This window comes from Salmo salar, chromosome 22, assembly GCF_965601325.2.
Source record: "Salmo salar chromosome 22, fSalSal1, whole genome shotgun sequence".
In the NCBI taxonomy this organism is placed as follows: domain Eukaryota; kingdom Metazoa; phylum Chordata; class Actinopteri; order Salmoniformes; family Salmonidae; genus Salmo; species Salmo salar.
Genome location: NC_138312.1, coordinates 34820488 through 34838897, shown reverse-complemented (window position 1 = coordinate 34838897; position 18410 = coordinate 34820488). Strand labels below are relative to the sequence as shown.

At 39.3% G+C, this 18410-nt stretch overlaps 2 protein-coding genes across 3 annotated transcripts in view; one reads left to right on the top strand and one right to left on the bottom strand.

Moving 5' to 3' along the window:
• The first annotated feature begins 1650 nt into the window (after window positions 1-1650).
• faim2 (Fas apoptotic inhibitory molecule 2) lies at window positions 1651-8571 on the top strand. Its single transcript, NM_001141360.2, is given in 14 exon segments — window positions 1651-1928; window positions 2976-3014; window positions 3497-3551; window positions 3903-3970; window positions 4227-4291; window positions 4389-4442; window positions 6320-6373; window positions 6692-6731; window positions 6885-6922; window positions 7380-7467; window positions 7566-7618; window positions 7621-7661; window positions 8006-8059; window positions 8266-8571. Coding segments are annotated over 14 exon segments (678 nt in total). The 5' UTR covers window positions 1651-1913; the 3' UTR covers window positions 8280-8571.
• A 6256-nt stretch (window positions 8572-14827) lies between these two features.
• LOC106583304 (RNA-binding motif, single-stranded-interacting protein 2) overlaps window positions 14828-18410 on the bottom strand; it is a 60630-nt gene continuing 57047 nt past the window's right edge. For both annotated transcript variants that reach the window (XM_045705116.2, XM_014167343.3), the window contains exons 8-14: window positions 17910-17953; window positions 17543-17636; window positions 17246-17296; window positions 16777-16887; window positions 16468-16548; window positions 16210-16297; window positions 14828-15104 (exon numbers count right to left, since the gene is read on the bottom strand). In XM_045705116.2, coding sequence (XP_045561072.1) covers window positions 16217-16297; window positions 16468-16548; window positions 16777-16887; window positions 17246-17296; window positions 17543-17636; window positions 17910-17953 — 462 coding nt within the window. In that variant the 3' untranslated portion in view covers window positions 14828-15104; window positions 16210-16216. The remainder of the gene's footprint in view (window positions 15105-16209; window positions 16298-16467; window positions 16549-16776; window positions 16888-17245; window positions 17297-17542; window positions 17637-17909; window positions 17954-18410) is intronic.

Here is an 18410-nt window from a genome sequence, read left to right as displayed (position 1 = left end):
CACAAAAGTGAACAGGGTTTTGGCTACATGTGTCCAGGGTGAGCTCCTTCCAGGCTCTGTAGTCAGCAATCCTAAGCAGTTCATAGACGTTCAATTGTTGGTGATCAAAATAATAAAAAATTATAAACTAAAAGGCCATAACATAACATAAGATAAGCTACTCAAGCCCCCTCTCAATCTGCAATCACCTGCTGATCATTCTCAAGTCTACTGGCACTCTCAGCACATGACCCGGTTTCTGCTGCCCTCTATAGGCATGGGATGTGGAAGTGGAAATGTACTGTCTAAACTCTAGGCTGTGCCCTTCACACTTACTAACAGGACAGTCCAATCAGGAATCCAATCACTGTTTTCCATCAGGGATATCCAGGTTGTGCTGGCAGTCCTGTTCCAGACAGTGCTACAAGAGTAGATTAGAGTAGATTAGAGTAGATTACAGTAGAGTATCTATTCTTTCAAACCACTCCCTCTCACTCTGTTAAATCTTATTATGATAATGTGTGTGTGTCAACATATTTGACTTCATAAACAATTGTTATGTTGTGTGTGTCATGGACATGTTTGAATACTTCAGCATTTGTAAATAAGCTGGTGGTATGGCTCTTATGATTGCTCAAGAAATAAAGCACAGTGATGGCAACCAAGGACTAGGATAGATAACCAGAGACAGGCATAACTGTGAGAAACGAAAGCCTTGTCTGATTTCCTAGTTTCAGTCAAGCTATGTCATACCTGAGCCACAAGGAAAGCAGATAGGAGTTTCTCACAATAACCATACTGTTGTTGACTTATGCTTTCCATGTAGATACTGTGCGATGGCAGTGTAATAGAGACACTAGAGGTTAGATAAGACAATAGGTTCTAAAAAAGGATCTTAATGAATATTACAGCTCAAGATCAAAGGTTGTTGTGGTATGACTGTTTCAGGTAAATCCCATTATGATTCTATGTGTGGGTCGTCTCAGAAACATAATGTTCTTAACCTCTATCTCATTAATCCTACCTGGCTGTTACTAAACTAGTCTTACACAAAGACATGATGTCACTGTTTCACAAGAGCTGTGTTTTTCCTATCTATTTATCGTATTATTTGAAATTCATTCAGAAAAATACATGATTGATTAGAAAATAAGTTATATGAAATAATGTTTCTAATGGCTCTTGAGGTCTATCATTCACAGAATTGTGGAATTGGTTGGGGGCTGCTGGTCTAGATAGAGGAGGAGAGAATCAGGGGGAGGAGAGGGCCAGGCAGACAGAGAGACAAAGAGGTGGATATTATTGATGGTTTTATAAAAGGTTTCTAAAGTGTATTATTAAAATAGTTTTGGATGATGTGTGGGATGGGTTTGACTGGCAATTCTACTATGGGGGTCAGTATGCTACATAACACACATGTAATTCAGATATGTTAGCCCCCCCCCCCCCCCCCCGTTACTTCAAAGATATCAACCACCCCTTTTTGGATTAAGGCAGTGGTACATTCCTGCACGTCCCAATGCTGGAACCTTACCTGGATGTTGCTCGAACGGCCTCATTAGAGCAGAGATATGGGGGGAAATGGGATCAGGGTTGGAAAGGGATTAACCTCCTAATAGTGCTCTATATAGGGCTTGGTTGGTTGTAATCTGCACAGTGGAGACAGATTCACCACAGCCACTGTAAGAACAACTTCAATCTCTCTCTTCTACTGTACCACAACTGAGGGAAACCTAAAAGAAAAGAACAGAAAAAAGACGTAAGGGACACAAAAAGAAAAGGACAAAAAGGGAGCTTTATCATATAAAAGGAAATCTACTACTGATGTTGACAAGCCTTTGAATGACATCTTAAGAAAAAGGACAACAACAACAACAACAACACCATAAACAACAGAAAGTCAACGCTAAAGGGATTCAAAAAAAGACACAAACATGACCAAGGGAAAGGTAAAGATTTCTTTCTCACCAAATTAGTGCTTCAAAGCTGAGGTGAACAGAAATTGGTTGCTGTTCTGAATTTCCAATTCCAGACCTTATTTGTGGTTTCCTCTCTGTGATATACTGTGAATATCATCATAAACTATAATCTAAAAAACTGAGAAAGAGAGACTGACAAATATTTATCTTTCTATAATGTTATACTCATTCACTGTACACACGTTCCCCTGCTCAGACGTTACATGGATCAACCAATGGTTGCGTGCCACGTCATCGACTGTGCCGCCAGGCACCAGATTGCTATAACATAATATGTGGTTAGCTTATATGTTAAATACCTATCCAGTCATTGTAAGATCTGGCATGCGTCAGCAACGCCTGGGCAGAGGAACGCACCATCTATTGTTGCGTTCATAACCACCTGGGAATTTACCACATACGACTGGGAAAAATCCACTTGAATGACCCTCCAACTGGTAATTACTAGTGGGAAACTCGTCTATCATCTTGAGCTCTCACTTCTCCCACATACTGACCTCTGACATCACCAACTAAGGAAATTACTGCGATAACAGCATTTTCAGCAGTTAAATGCAACGACAAAACATTATTTATAAAAAGCAATCTATTAATATGGTTTTTGAAAACTATATATTTTTTTACAAGCATGACAACTGTACTTTTAGTTTATGGTTTACGCAGCTTGTAGCCAATCAACATTTGTGAACGAGTTTAAAGCATATGAATGCATCCAACTGGTATTTGTGACATCAAAATGGGTAAATTCCCACCTCCCACTAGGTTACGAATGCAGCATAAGTCGGCAAAACTAAGATGGCTGCCTACTAAGAGTATCCTAATCCTTAACCTATCCTAAACACTGATGAAACATGGAGGCTTGTTTACACTGATACAGGCCTCTACATGTAGCCTATCTGGATTTTCAGTGGATCATGAGGAATTGAATGCATGAATAGAATACAATATAGCAAGTTCATAAATTGTTTGTTAAACTTCAACTGTTATCCTTCACCTGGCCATTTTGTCTTATAGCAGCAAAAGGAAGTTGAGTTGAAAGAAGTTGAGTTGGATGAAGTGAGTTTTATGCTATAAGAGTGCAGGGCCGGCTCTAGCCTTTTGCGGGCCCCATTGAGATTTGGTTGGGTGCCACCCCACCTCTTGCGAAAAGTTGTTTTTTATATGGACACAAAACATGACTCAAGAGAACATTAGTCCATTTCAAGCCATGCTTCATGGCTATGTCACTCAGTGACTGACATAACAAGAGGAAACCTGCTTATGCACTACTAAATATAAAATGTACACTTTGTGTATTTTACTATTCAAACTTTCATCCATAGCCTAAGTGTTTTCCATAAATGTTATTAAATTGTGGGGCCCCTAGCAATCGGGGCTCTACATGCACAACGTGATCCGTGTTAAGGACGAGCCGGCCCTGTAAGCGTGAAGTGTTTTCTGAAGTTTTGTTAAAGTGTTTATTAAAAGTGTCTTTCAGTTTGATACTACTTCTAAAGACTGGTATCTCTGACCATTTGTGTCTCTCACCATATATTCAGGTGTCTCCAAAGACAGGCAAAGAGTACCCACCCAGCTATGAAGAGGCTACTGCAGGTAATATCAAAACGTCTTTGTATCTCAACTAGTCAGTTACACAGGAATATCTCATCCCCTTTAACAATGGGCACCTTTATGGCTACATTATGTAGTGCTCTTCTTCTACATCCAGTTGCACGCACACACGCGCGCGCACACACACACACACACACACACACACACACACACACACACACACACACACACACACACACACACACCCCCCCCCCCCCCCTTACTATAGAACAAAGACAGATGGGCAGTAACGAACATTGCAGCATGTGATGTAACCGGAGGTTAGAGGTGAATCCTTACACACATCTGCTGTTTTAACAAGATGTTTAACCCTCTGTCTTCCCTCCCTGTCAGACTATGAGGAGATGCAAACCCAGTTCTCCTGGGACGACCAGGCTGTCAGGAGGATCTTCATCAGAAAGGTACTGAAACAGGGAGAGACAACCTGAACTTATAACAAATACTACTCTAATTAGAAACACTCGTTTTCGTTTTCCGTTGCAAAACGGTTTTCCACTGTGTGCCCAAATAAATACGATCCAGATAATAATATTACTGTAACTGAGCTACACTGACTTCTTTAAGCATGTCACCCATGCATGATCCAGCATGCAGTATAGTATACTGAGCGTATATCTGGGCCATCCCCTCTTATTCCTCCTCTTTGTATTGTTATAGGTCTATGCCATCCTGATGATCCAACTCTTTGTGACTGTGGCCATTGTTGCTCTCTTCACATTCTGGTGTGTATCATATCCATTACATTGTAAATATATCCAAAATGTGTGTGTGTGTGTGTGTGTACTCTACATAGTGTAACACTCTCTCATCTCTCCACAGTGCACCAGTAAGGTTTTACATTCAGGCACACCCCCACCTGTACATGTGCTCATAGTAAGTGACAACAAACATCTTAATTGACATGCCCTCACTTTTCATCAGACGGTGAATCCCAAACCAGCCCCTTGCCCCTATCAACTCGCTCGCAGGGCCCTCTGTTGTGACGTGTTGCTGGCGGATCTCATAGGGTGACTTCAAGAGCGGCAAGGGGATCAAATAAACCCATTCACTTCAGAACACACTCGAGACTTTAATTATGCAATTCATGATCCACATCAATAAAACAAGCACAAAATAAAATGAGAAAGTTCCCCCCTGTCGTTTTACAAGATATACACCTCAGTAGCAGTTAACACTTAATTTGGGTGGTATTTCATATGTTACATGTACCAAGCCTCAAAATCTGACAAACAAATACAGGTGACTCCGAATTAGGCACGCCTCTCCATTATTTTGTGTGAAATCGCGCAAACTCCAAAATAATGCGACGCGTTATGTGATAGCACTTTGCTCTGAAACTGGCAGCATGGCTGACTCGGTCGAAGGATGGTCTAATTGGGTTGTTCCACTAATTCAGTGTCTTCTGAGAAGTGTAACTTGGTCAACAACATTTCTTTAACTAATTGTAACATTCTGTGATAAAAAAGCATGTTTAACTTAACAAAAAAACTACGTTTTCCCATCTCAAAAGGGTTAAATAAATAAAAATACTATAATAAGTGCCTATTAAGTGTCAAATAAAATAACAAGGTTGACCGTAACAGGGTTGAAGATTTCATAAATCAGCTATTAATCCCCTTGTGACAGGGAATGGAAGTTTGTTGTGTGGAACAGGGAGTGGCAATTGAATGCAAGCTTCACCATTTTTTTTTTTGTTAAAACATTTCTAGCCCGTCTATCTATGCGTAACAGGGTTGACATGTTAAGCTCGACCCGCTTAGTTTTTCACCACAAAACACCACCAAATGGGTAACAAGAGATGAACCAGTTCACATGCTTTTACACTATGATTTGACTATTAGATGTTTCTTTTAAAAAAAATTTTTTAAAGGGAATAGTTTCACCATATTATGTCACGAACCGGCTCAACGTTCGTAACAAAAGGGAGACAACATGGAGACAAGGAATAACAAAATATATATTTATTAACTAAGTTAAAACATAGTGTGTCTGCATGGAGAGAGTCTCTACAATGAATGTGGAAGAGGTCTATTTATCCTGGGACACACCCGGGCCCAGGTGTTTCCCATGTAGCTGACGACCCTCCCAACTCCGCCCACCGGCATCCTAATAAGGAAACAAAAGCAAAGAGCGAGAATACGGCAGACAGAGTGGGAGGGTCTTCACAATTAAAACGAGAGTTCAGCTCAAGTAACAGGGTGGACCTTAAAATGAGGGATAGACGTAAATGAATCACTAACCACATTAAATAAGAATCTTCAGAAATGACTGTCAAATAAGCAAAATAACTAGAGCTTTACAATTATGGTGAAAACTTAGGAGAAATTTTGGAGTTAAATGAAGCGGGTAAACATTTTCCTTGAAGTCACAGAGGGACATGTCAAAATGCTGTATTTTGGCACTTCAGCACGTTTTTATTCATATAAAAGTCTGATTGATTTAATTCCCCATGTTGTCTATATTAGAGGACACTTAATTTAATATAATAGGCTTTCAAAATTCTAATTGAATATTAGTACACAATGTCTGCTTAAAATATCACAGGGATGCAAAAGACTCTCATTTTGTGGAACGACCCAATTAGCCCCTGCACCCTCCATAATTTTCACTCCCTCAGTTTTGGGACACTTGTGCATACGGCGGAGGCGTACGTGACCGTACAAATGAAGGGGTGAGGGGAAGGGGGTGATTTGGGATTCAGCCATGTAATTGTGTTAATAATGAACTGGTTTATTTTTGCTTTTCGACAGCATGATGTTCTTGGCCACCTACATTGCACTGAACTGCTGTGGTGAACAAATCAGGTAATAGTTTCCCTCCTATGAAAATTACAATCTGGGTAGTACACTGCACTTACGTCACATCTTGACTGTCACGTCAAAAAACAGATGGGATATTCAATAAATCAAATAGTTAAATGTAGTTTTAATATGTATGTACACCAACACTTTACACATGTATTAAGCACATATAACACGTTAATATGGTATTTCTAACATCCTTCATAGATTATGGTTGTGATCATCCATAGTAAATGGTAGTCATACAATGATGGTAGAATGATAACATGCAATATTATAGAGTGAATTTACCAACCTGAATACTCTTTATCTCTGTAACAGGAGGCAGTTTCCCTGGAACCTCATTCTGCTGTCTCTCTTTGTGAGTATAATGAGGAACAAATATTAGAGCAATTCAAGAGAATAGCATGTACCCAACACTCTCCCTGCCCCTCCGTCTGTCTGTGTTCCTCATTGACTCTGCTCTATACCTATCTTGGTTCTGCCTGCATGCCTTCCTCTCTCCTTCTCTCAGACTCTCAGCCTGGCCTGCATGATGGGCTTTGTGTCCAGGTAAATGACTAACTCGTGTTTCATGTGTGGGTAGGGTTGGTTGAGGGACTCAGATGTTGACATAGGTGGGGCTAGGAGTTTTTCCTGGCCAGGTCACATGAACCGGACAAACTCCTGGCACAGTTAGAAACATATGTTGAAACAAATGATGTATGAAGATAAGAATGAATTAACACATCATCAACATCTACATGGATGGGTAGGATGACTACATTTCACATTTTAGTCATTTAGCAGAAACTTTTATCCAGACTAACTTAGTGTGTTTATCTTTAGATAGCTACGTCTAGGTGAGACAACCACAGATCACAGTCATAGTAGTTACATTTTTCCTCATGAAAGTAGTTATCAACAAAGTCAGTGCAAGTAGGAAAAGACAAGCAAGTGTTATTGCATTATTTCTTTAACTAATTGATGGATTAATCAATGTCTGTCTCTCTACTCTCTCTCTCTCCAGCTTCTACAACACCAAGTCTGTGGTCCTATGTCTGGGCATCACTGCTGTGGTGTGTATGTCTGTCACCATCTTCAGCTTCCAGACCAAGGTGAGAAAAATGACCCCATCTTAATAACATTGGCACAATCCAATTGATTGATCATGAGTGCATTTTAACAACACACCCTTATTCTCTCTCTACTGTAGATTGACTTCACGTCTTACCAGGGAGTCCTGTTTGTCCTGACCATGGTCATGCTGTACTGTTGCATCATACTCTCCATCGTCATCCCTTTTGGATATGTAAGTAGCCCGTCTTGTCTGCTTAGCTTCCATTAGAGTTGACACTGTAGATAAGCAGAACTAGATCTTGATGGTGTAATGGCTGTGCGTACCTTTCCAGACCGCAATAAGAATAGTTGTGACTCTGACAGTGAGTTTATATATAGAGTGATGGTAAGGCTTTTGGCCCTCGCTCACCCTATTCGGGTGGGTAGCATACTAGCATGAATAAGAAGGATTAGCTGAAGGGTTTTCACTTAATCTCATAGATGATCTGGAAGAGTCCCAGTGTCTTTCCTAAATTAGTGGCCTGTATCTTCTTAGCGCTGTTCGATAACATTCTTACCCCCCCCCCCCCCCCCCAGGTTCCCTGGTTACAAGCCATCTACGCTGTGATAGGAGCTATCCTCTTCACTCTGGTGAGTGGCAGATATCCAACATCATTGGGAAGGCCCAGAGTTTCTTCTGGTCAAGGTTACGTGGTCAGGACAAACTCCTGGCCCTAATCATTGGGTTACAGTCTGTAGCAAAATGGTGTATGTGACAATAAAACCCTTTTCTCTCTCTCTCTGTGTCCTCCATCGCTCTCTTTCTTTCTCCCTCACTCTCTCTCTCTTTCTCTTAGTTCCTGGCGTTTGACACCCAGCTGCTGATAGGCAACAAGCGCTACACTATGAGTCCAGAGGAGTACGTCTTTGCCACCCTGAACCTCTACCTGGACATTATATACCTGTTCAGCTTCCTACTTTCATGTTTTGGAGGGAGCCGCGACTAATTCTTCTATCTATTTGTCTACCCGCTGTCTCTCAATCTGTCTGTTTCTCATTTATACTCAGCCCAATCTCCCTCAACCTTAGAATTTAAGAGATTATTTCATTTCCGTCTTATTCTCAAACGACCCTGGCTCTTCTGTGATCAATAAAAGAGTCTCATGTCGTGACAGACTGTTTACCATTCAATTGAGTAGCTGGGGAGCGAGCACACAAGATTCGGTTCTAGGTTCTCATTTTGTTTACGAAAGCAAATAAAGATAAACAGCATTAAGGCGCTCTTTTCAATCTGTATCGCTGAAGCGTAACAGATTGCGCAATATAAATGTTTAAGTAATTTCCGATTGAGCTGACATATGCAACATTTATTGTGAATGCAGTCTACGCCAAAGCTGAACTTCCGCAATACGGATTGAATAGAGCCCTAGGCTAATACTGACTAGGGCAGGGTCCCCAAACTGACGATCCGCTGGGGATTTTATTTGGCCCCCCGAGTTTACTGAGCAAATGTTATTTTTATTTATTTTTTGGCATAGGCTGTAAAAACACCAACATTTAAATTTTGGAAAACTTTTCCAAAGTATTCTCACACATAATAGAGCGATACACTGAGTATATAAAACATTAACAACACCTTCAGAACAGCCTCGATTTGTCACGGCATGGACTCTACAAGGTGTCAAAAGCATTCCAAAAGGGATGCTGACCCATGCTGACTCCAATGCTTCCCACAGTTGTGTCAAGTTGGCTGGATATCCTTTGGGTGGTGGATCATTCTTGATACACACAGGAAACTGTTGAGTGTAAAAAACCCAGCAGCACTGCAGTTCTTGACACAAACTGGTGTGCCTGGCACCTGCTACCATACTCCGTTCAAAGGCACTTAAATCTTTTGTCTTTCCCATTCACCCTCTGAATGGCACACATACACAATCAATGCCTCAATTGTCTCAAGTCAAAAAAATCCTTCTTTAACCCGTCTCCTCCCCTTCATCTACACTGATTGAAGTGGATTTAACAAGTGACATCAATAAGGGATCATAGCTTTCACCTGGAGTCACCTGGTCAGTCTATGTCAGGGAAAGTACAGGTGTTCTTAATGTTTTCTACACTCAATGTATATGTGATAATATACTAATTTTACTGAAGCAAGGTTTGAAATTATTATGTTTAGTCAAATATAGCTGTTTGGACTTCTTGCGTTGAATTTGTAGTCTACAAATGACTTGTAATTATGTTCTGGTCCCCTAGGGGCTAGATTATCTCCGATTCGCACTAGCCGACACCCGTATAGTGGTTGTTTTGGCGTGTCGGAGGTAGAACTGCGTTAAGCTGTCAAATCCACAAGCGGCTTCTAGAGTTACCTTACCGCGGACACTGCCATTGGACGCAACGAAACCACCTTACAAGTTCAAACGCGTGATGTTCTATTGTCTGCACCTCGATTAAACTGATAGGCTATAAATCCCCCCCATCCAAATGAACATGAAAACATGCATTAGCCTACAGTTCCTAACTTCTAACAGAATAGGGATAATAAGGGAATGGTGGTTTGTGACACACAAGAGCAGCTGCTCACTTATTTGTCCGCTCATAAGACAGATATACACCTCCAACACCACCAGAACATCTGCCACGTGGATCTCTTCCAACGCGGGTTAACACTCGACCTGATTGAATCGATGCCTAAGACAGTATGGTACTTTAACTTATTGATCTCTCTAGTCTTCAGGAAAACAGATTTACAGTTCTTGTCTGTTGTCAACTCAGCCCAAAGAAAATAAAACAAGTTACCACTGACACGGTCTCTTTCAAAGCATGCAATCTTTCTGTAAATATATCTCTTTCCTGTTTTCCTAAACTACATGTATCAAGTGGATTCAGGAAGTCTTTGGAACTCAGCAGGGTTGAGTTTCATTTTCTTAATTGTAGTTTTGATACGACAGAGTATCTTCATATATGTTTGCTAGAGTTTATTTTATTGTCAGTTATTTTGTCAATCTTTATAGATGATGCTATATATATATATATATATATATATATATATATATATATATATATATATATATATATATATTCCTAAGGTTCCAGGTATGGCAAGATAAAGTTTGAGACTACAATGTGGTTAGAGTGGTTTCTATATGGACGTGAAGGCTCTGTATCTTGTAGGAGTAGCTTTTAGCTATACAGATACATACCCAGATACATACAGAATCACTTTAAATCAGAAGTGTAATGACCGATCATATTAGATCAGAAAATTGGTTTATCAGTTACAAGTTCTATTGTGACTTAACTGAGAGGTCAATGTATGGCATTTTGAATGCAGTAGCATTATTACAATGTCAAGGCTTTGTCAATACAATTATGTTTGTGTATTACTATGATAACCTAAAGAGAAAGGAGCTTGCACCCTTTTCATGGGTATCAAACACTTTGCTTACCACATGAAACATTTATATTGAACAAACATAATACAATTTGCTCAACACTAAAATAAACTTGGTATTTATGTAATTGACTTGTGTCATTTTCCCCCATTGTATTCTTAGAACTGTTTTGGAATATAACCATTAAAAACAAGATTTTTTTATTAAAAAAGAAAATTGACATATTCAAATTCTAAGAGTAAAACCAAGAAAGAAAGGAAACAAAAAATATATTTCCAATGAATAAAAAACAAGAGTTACTTGAGCATCTCTGTCACAGGAAGACGAAAGTAGACAAGTGACTAACCAGCTTACTAGCAAATTAACCAAATAACAAAACCTCTCTCCTCTAACAATCTGTACAAAATGTGTTCTAGTATAAATAAGGAAAATGTTTACAAGCAGTGAGAGAGATGTTGAAAATGTCCGATTTTCACACAAAGTTGGCGAATTACCGAAGAGATTCAAAAACAACTATCAAATAGCGTGTTATCTCTGAGTACAACTTTCACAAAATGTGTCTAAAATAGAATAAAAAAATGTGTTCATGTTAACTATACTTGTATCCGATTTACTAGGTTTAAGTAAGACATTTTTGAACATCCAATTTGGCTCCCATCTATCCACTGCTTGGACATCCCATTTTAGCAGCAAAACATTTTGAAACTATGACATAAGCCATTGAAGCTACATGATCTGGACAACAAGCGAAGACAGGAGAATGCTAGGCATTAGGGGTTTCATGTACATAAACATGGATTGAAAATAAGTGCAAGTTCAACATTTGTTGCACATCCTGTTTTTAGTATTTTTCCATAGTATTAAAAGATACCTGTCAAAGATACGCAGCAAGGAAAATACAATAGCCTAAAGCGTGCTCGCTCAGACAAGGATTTACAGTTCATTGTGGAGAGTGTAACTTAAAGTGATCATTCACTCCAAAATCTATATTTGAATCTACAGAACAGAAAGAGTCATCTTGACATTAGACTGCTTTTAGGTCTGAAGATGACTAACAAATATATATTTTGGATTACTTTAACAGCATTCATCATAATGACATAATGGATTACCTGACTAGTACTACATTCTCACAACATTCTCAAATGTTCCTTCATGAGGTGCACTGTAGCTTAAAACCTGCAAGTGATCGCTTTTGTATTTTCTGGACAGATCACAAGACACACAAAACACTCAACAGAAGCGGAAACAGGAAATAACTATGGTTTTGACAACAGCTCAACCAAAAATAGCACATAAAATATTCCTAGTACTTACAGAAAGAGATAAATGCTGAGCTCTCATCATTGACACTGAAAAAGCAAAGTAGGCCCATGCCCCTGTTCTCAGTATTAAAGACACCATATACTGGTCTTTCTTTGGGTGTACCAAACTGAAACGAGCATATGTCGATAAAACGAAACACACATATCTATGAATCTCTATTCAACACTCAACACATTCAGAACTTAAATGAAACATATTGCTTGTTTACCATCTACCAGGGTACTGCCACTTTGACAGGATGTTACTACAGCATCATTCTAGCTACGTATGCCAATAGAGATGAGAGCAGCATTTGTCTCCACGATAGATAGTCTGACAGACAGCTTTCCTGACAGTTGGATGGCTTCATCATCTTTGGTGTTGCAGACATAAATAATCACAAAAAAAACATTTGGAAGGTGGAGAGAGGTTCAGAGATGCACAATGAAGAAGAAACAGTAACTTTGACGTCATCCATCCTGAACAATGACGAAAACCCGAGATCAAGTGTGATGGGGGGATGTTTACTAAGGTAACACTAGGTTTTAACAAGGTATGGTAAACTCAGCCCTTTATAATATTATGGCAACATAACATCTGATATTGATTGCATCTGTATGATCTTTTCTTGGCCATACCCTCAACCATGATTGAAAGGAATTGCCATCAATGAGGAGAAACAGGGTTCCCGCTCTAAAATAGGTTACAGTTAAGGCTTAGAAACACTGGTTCCAATTCCTAACAAAACCTGCCAATTTCACAAATGTTTGTCTTTGTTGAAACTAGAATGAATTCATCCAATGTTAAGTTAACTTCTGTGGAACAGTTTGTTATGGGACAGTTTGTTTTAATGGCACTTTCATTTTATGTTATGTGTTTTCTGGGTAGCATCATCATTTTCTCTGACAGATAGAATACAATGTGTTTACACTAGACATGTACATCTCCACTGGACTGATCTGGGAAGCTGGACAAGGGGGCATGGTTGTCACTGAGTTTCATTTAGTGTCTCTAGGATAGATGTGCACGCGTTTTAGTTAAAAACTATTTCACACGTGCCTGAAAAACAATATCATAGTGAACAACACAGTGCTCTGGAACGGAAATCAACTTGAAGAAACATAAAATCATCTCTTTGTTTGTATGGACCATGTGGAAATGCACGAACACAATAAAAAAAATCCTATGAATCTCTTACAATAGAAAAAAAGCTTACATCTAAACTCTTGGACAGATCTTTCCCTACTTATAAAATCTAGATTACTGTAAAGAAATTAATTTTAAAAATGTTTTAGAACAACAACAAAACGTATGATAGCTCAGAAGGGTTCAAGTGAAAGCCCAAAAAGAAAACACATACTTTACTTTTTTCTACAAAAATTGTAAAATACAAATCATTGTCAGGAATTAAAACTCAGGAGACAACAGCAGCATTGATAAAGACTTGCAGCTCCCTTTCTCAACAACAAAGGACTGTTATTAAGGACTCTTTTTAGATCTACTTTTAACTCCTCTCATTGCTTTGCTTTTTAATTTAAAGAATTGCACTCTTTTGTACACATATTTCATATTAATCCAACTGCTCAATTCTAAGGCATGTCCAATTATTTGTCTGTCTACTTTGTACAAAAGATCAAATTCACTATGGACATCTGAACAGCTACCAGAACAAAACCGCTTAAAACCACTTCTTATGGACATTGTTGTGACATGAACTCTAGCACCCAACACACAAACCAGGTCAACTATTTTGTAGAATACTTATTATATTATCTGTGAATTCAAGCATAATTGCAGTGTAATAATGTCAAAAGAGTTTGCATTTTATGTGCTGTCTTATTTTTCCTTTGAATATAGAGAGAGGACCATGTTATTGTATAGTATAGTAATGGTAATAATTTATTCAATGTTGAAAATAATATTGTAACTTTCAGACAATCCAATATGTCTCAAGTTTTTTTTAAATAGAAGGTGAAATTTGGATGTGTCATATTGCATTATAAACAAAAAAACAATAGTTAATTTTCTTCTCATAACAAAGTTTTACAATAATATCAGATTTTCTTACTTTTTTATATAATTTAGCTCCTATGAATTATTTTACAAGTGATAATATGTTTATTGCCAGTGTTTGGCTTTTACCAGACTTGTTAAATAAAGAATTTAATTAAATAAAATCTACACAATACGCAAGTGACATGTTTGAATATTTCCAAATATCAAAAATAGAACTATGATGTACACATAAATAAGAATGATCATGATTGTCCTCTGCTCATAACACATTCTGAATGTTTATGAAGGGAATGCTTTATAAGGTTTAAGTTTGAGGTTATTTGAAATAATTGATAAATAATTCATGTTACCATCTGCCAGTGAGTTAACTGAACTTAGCCTTACTGGATCAGTTTAAGGGAGAAGTAGCTTTAAACGGTGTGTTTTGCATTTTCCATTCTTAAAAGTAGCCTACACTAGAAATATTATACCAACTAAATGTGTTTTTTTACTTTTTAAAATCTGTACAAAACATTGTCCAACTGCTGTGAATAGAATGTCAAAAAACAGACATAAAACAATTAAAATAAATTTTTGCATATTTTACCCAAAAATTAAAGACACATTGTGTTGTTACTCTTTTCCTTGTATCACTCTGAAACTCCAGAATGTTTTTTAAAAAATACGAATTTGCTATATTACATGCACAAAAATAACACTGTCTTTATCCCTTTCCTAATTTGTTTCTTTGTTAAATTTTTTTTTTCAGTTATTAAAAGAGATCAAAGCTTCCATTGTAGAAGGCTCCCACCTTTGGTTGATCGAGCCTTGAAGAAGAGAGAGGAAAAGTCCCAACGAAATATCTTCTTTTTCAAAGCACACACGTGTTGCTTTTGTTATCCATGATCAAGTCCGAGGCTTGGTGGTGTTGTGCGGAGCTATGCTATCCTGTAGCGAAGCAACTCTCTGGGGTTCAGTCTGCAACATGGCCTCCTGACCACCAGCTGCAAAACACACACCTACCTCTGTCACACTACTCCCTTTACATAATACTGTAGATGTAATGTCCAAAATTCTACATACTCTCCATATCATAATGTATTTGTGTAAATCATAATATTTACAGAATGCTGATCAATAATAAATAAATACATGTTTTTTTGAAGGTGGTCAATATCTGACAAGTTTTGTTTTTAGTGAACCATGATAACATTAATTGGCTCCAACATGTAATGTTCTGACATAGACCTAGTAGGCAAGGACAACATATAACTAGTACTGTACACTGTAGTACTGTACAGTGTCTCCCGACCCCTCCTGTCTCAGCCTCCAGTAACTATGCTGCAATAGTTTATGTGTTGGGGGGCTAGGGTGAGTCTGTTATATCTGGAGTATTTATCCTGTCTTATCCGGTGTCCTATGTGAATTTAAGTATGCTCCCTCTAATTCTCTCTCTCTCTCTTTCTCTCTCTCTCTTTCTCTTCTCTCGAGGACCTGAGCCCTAGGACCATGCCTCAGGACTACCTGGCCTGATGACTCCTTGCTGACCCCAGTCCACCTGGTCGTGCTGCTGCTCCAGTTTCAACTGTTCTGCCTGAGGCTATGGAACCCTGACCTGTTCACCAGACGTTCTACCTTGTCCCGGACCTGCTGTTTTCGACTCTCTCTCTCTACCGCACCTGCTGTCTCTAACTCTGAATGATCGGCTATGAAAAGCCAACTGACATGTACTCCTGAGGTGCTGACCTGGTGCACCCTCTACAACTTATTATTATGATTATTATTATCTGACCCTGCTGGTCATCTATGAACATTTGAACATCTTGGCCATGTACTGTTATAATCTCCACCCGGCACAGCCAGAAGAGGACTGGCCACCCCTCAGAGCCTGGTTCCTCTCTAGGTTTCTTCCTAGGTTCCTGCCTTTCTAGGGAGTTATTCCTAGCCACCGTGCTTCTACACCTGCATTGCTTGCTGCTTGGGGTTTTAGGCCGAGTTTCTATACAGCACTTTGTGACATCAGCTGATGTAAGAAGGGCTTTATAAATACATTTGATTGATTGAACTAAGTTATCAGATATATGCACAGGGAGGGGTTAATAACCCTACCTTAGCTTCACTTGGTGTGCTGGTATGAGTAGTTTGTGTGTTCTGCAGGTGTCTCCATAGCAACCTGTTGCTGTTGTCCTCCGTTCTCCTGCAAGAAAAGGAAGAAAATGGAGTGGAACAGTAATAACAGGTCCCTGAGTTAAAAATTGCTTTAAGTAAATGCTTGGTTTTGAACTCGTTTGTAAAATAAACCCCCTTCTGTCATCCCCTTAACTTCTTCTGCATAGTTAATGCTTATGGTGTTGGTTGGGGTCTCACCTCTACAGGGACACTGGAGGGAGGCACTGGTTGGTACTGGGGGATGTATGTCCCCTGCATAGTTGTGTTGGCAGGCATAAACTGTGAGAGAGGAGAAGAAATCATCAGTCATTATTTCTGTGTAGAGATCCAACTGAGACACAGGCAACTGCTTTTCTCTTCACTTTCAACTTGAATTCAGTACAACTTGATTCAGTTCAATGTGTTTTAGTCTTGAGATGAGACTAGGGGACCAAAGGAGGGGGGGATAGAGTGGGTATTTGAAGGGGGTGGAGTGGGAGGTGGAGTGAGTATCTGTAGGGTACTAACCGTGCCCGTGCTGCCCAGGGATAGGTGGCTGAGCTGCTGGGTCATGGTGCCCATCATGGAGGTGGGCTGGATGGACATGGCATGGTCCATGGTCGGAGTCAGGACTGTGCCCTGAGAGAGAGGTGGAGGGAGAGAGAGGAAAGGAGAGAGAGTGGTTGTGTGAGACACAGAGAGAAGTGGAGGGAGAGAGATGGATAAAGAGGGGGGGGGGGGGGGGGGGGGGTCCAACAAAGAGAAGAACAAATAGCCAATAAATCAGAGACATGATTATAGAGAGTGACAGAGAGATAGAGATAGAGAGAGAGAGAGAGAGAGAGAGAGAGAGAGGAATATAAAAAGAGACAGAATGACAAAGAAATAAGGAGAGATAGAGAAATAGATGAGCAGAACTGCAAGCTAACTAGATGTAAAGAGAATAGTAAGGAGGAAGCTGCAGCAGCAGAGGTAGATAATACTATTTAATACTCACTGCAGGCTGCATGAGGTACGACTGGTGGTGCATCCAGGAGGGACTATGTAGCTGGAAAGAGAGATGAGGAAAATACAGGATCTTTACACACAAGCACACAGGGGAGAATGAGTGGAGATGAAATCTGAATATGGGTAGAAAAATAACAATGACATAGCTCCAACGTCTACAGAGATATTCTCCATGCGTTTGTGAATGGTGGTTTGGTGGTGGTGGCATGCGTGCGTGCGTGCGTGTGTGTGTGTGTGTGTGTGTCTGTGTGTGTGTGTGTGTCTGTGTGTGTGTTCAGTGTTTGACCTGGAAGGATGAGATGGGTGAATGCATGTAGGGAGAGAGGGATGTCTGGGCGATCATCCGGTTTGGGGTCAGACCGTAGGGTGACGAATAGAACCTGCACAACACACACAAATCAAGATGTATGCATGTCAGATTATTTTAAAGCATTTACATTAATAAGCATTTATAATCGTATGTGCATGAAAGTAATTATTAAGTGATGCCAGATGATTGAACTACAAAATGTAACATTGAAGTAGATGACTGCAATAAAATAAAGTAGTGTTGCAATGTCTTCTGCGTCTACCAGAAGTCAATAGTTCACCACAAACACATGACTTGTTTTTGTTGGTGGGCTGACTTTCTGTTTTTGTCTCTCTATACTCACCCATTCTGTAAGGCTGTGGGGTCATATGCTAGCGTCATCCCTCCCTGGGAAAACCACACAAATAATTCAGAATAAAGACGTAAAGGACACAATCACATATAAAATCAATTATGTTAAAGCCCCCATGCAGTCTTTGTAAATGTATTTTTAAATCATCACTGTATGTCTAATAAATCAAAGCAAATCAAATGTTATTTGTCACATGCGCCGAAAACAACAAGTATAGACCTTACCGTGAAATTGTCACGTCCTGACCAGTATAGGGGTTATTTGTGATTGTAGTTTGGTCAGGACGTGGCAGAGGGTATTTGTTTTATGTGGTTCGGGGTGGTGGTTTGTTTAGAAGGGTGTTTGATTTATTATTTCCGGGGTTTGGGTTTGGGTTATGTTCTATGTTTTTGTATTTCTATGTTCTTTCTAGTTTAGGATTTTCTATGTTAGGTAATTGGGTGTTGGACTCTCAATTGAAGGCAGTTCAAGAAATAGAGCTAAGAAAATATT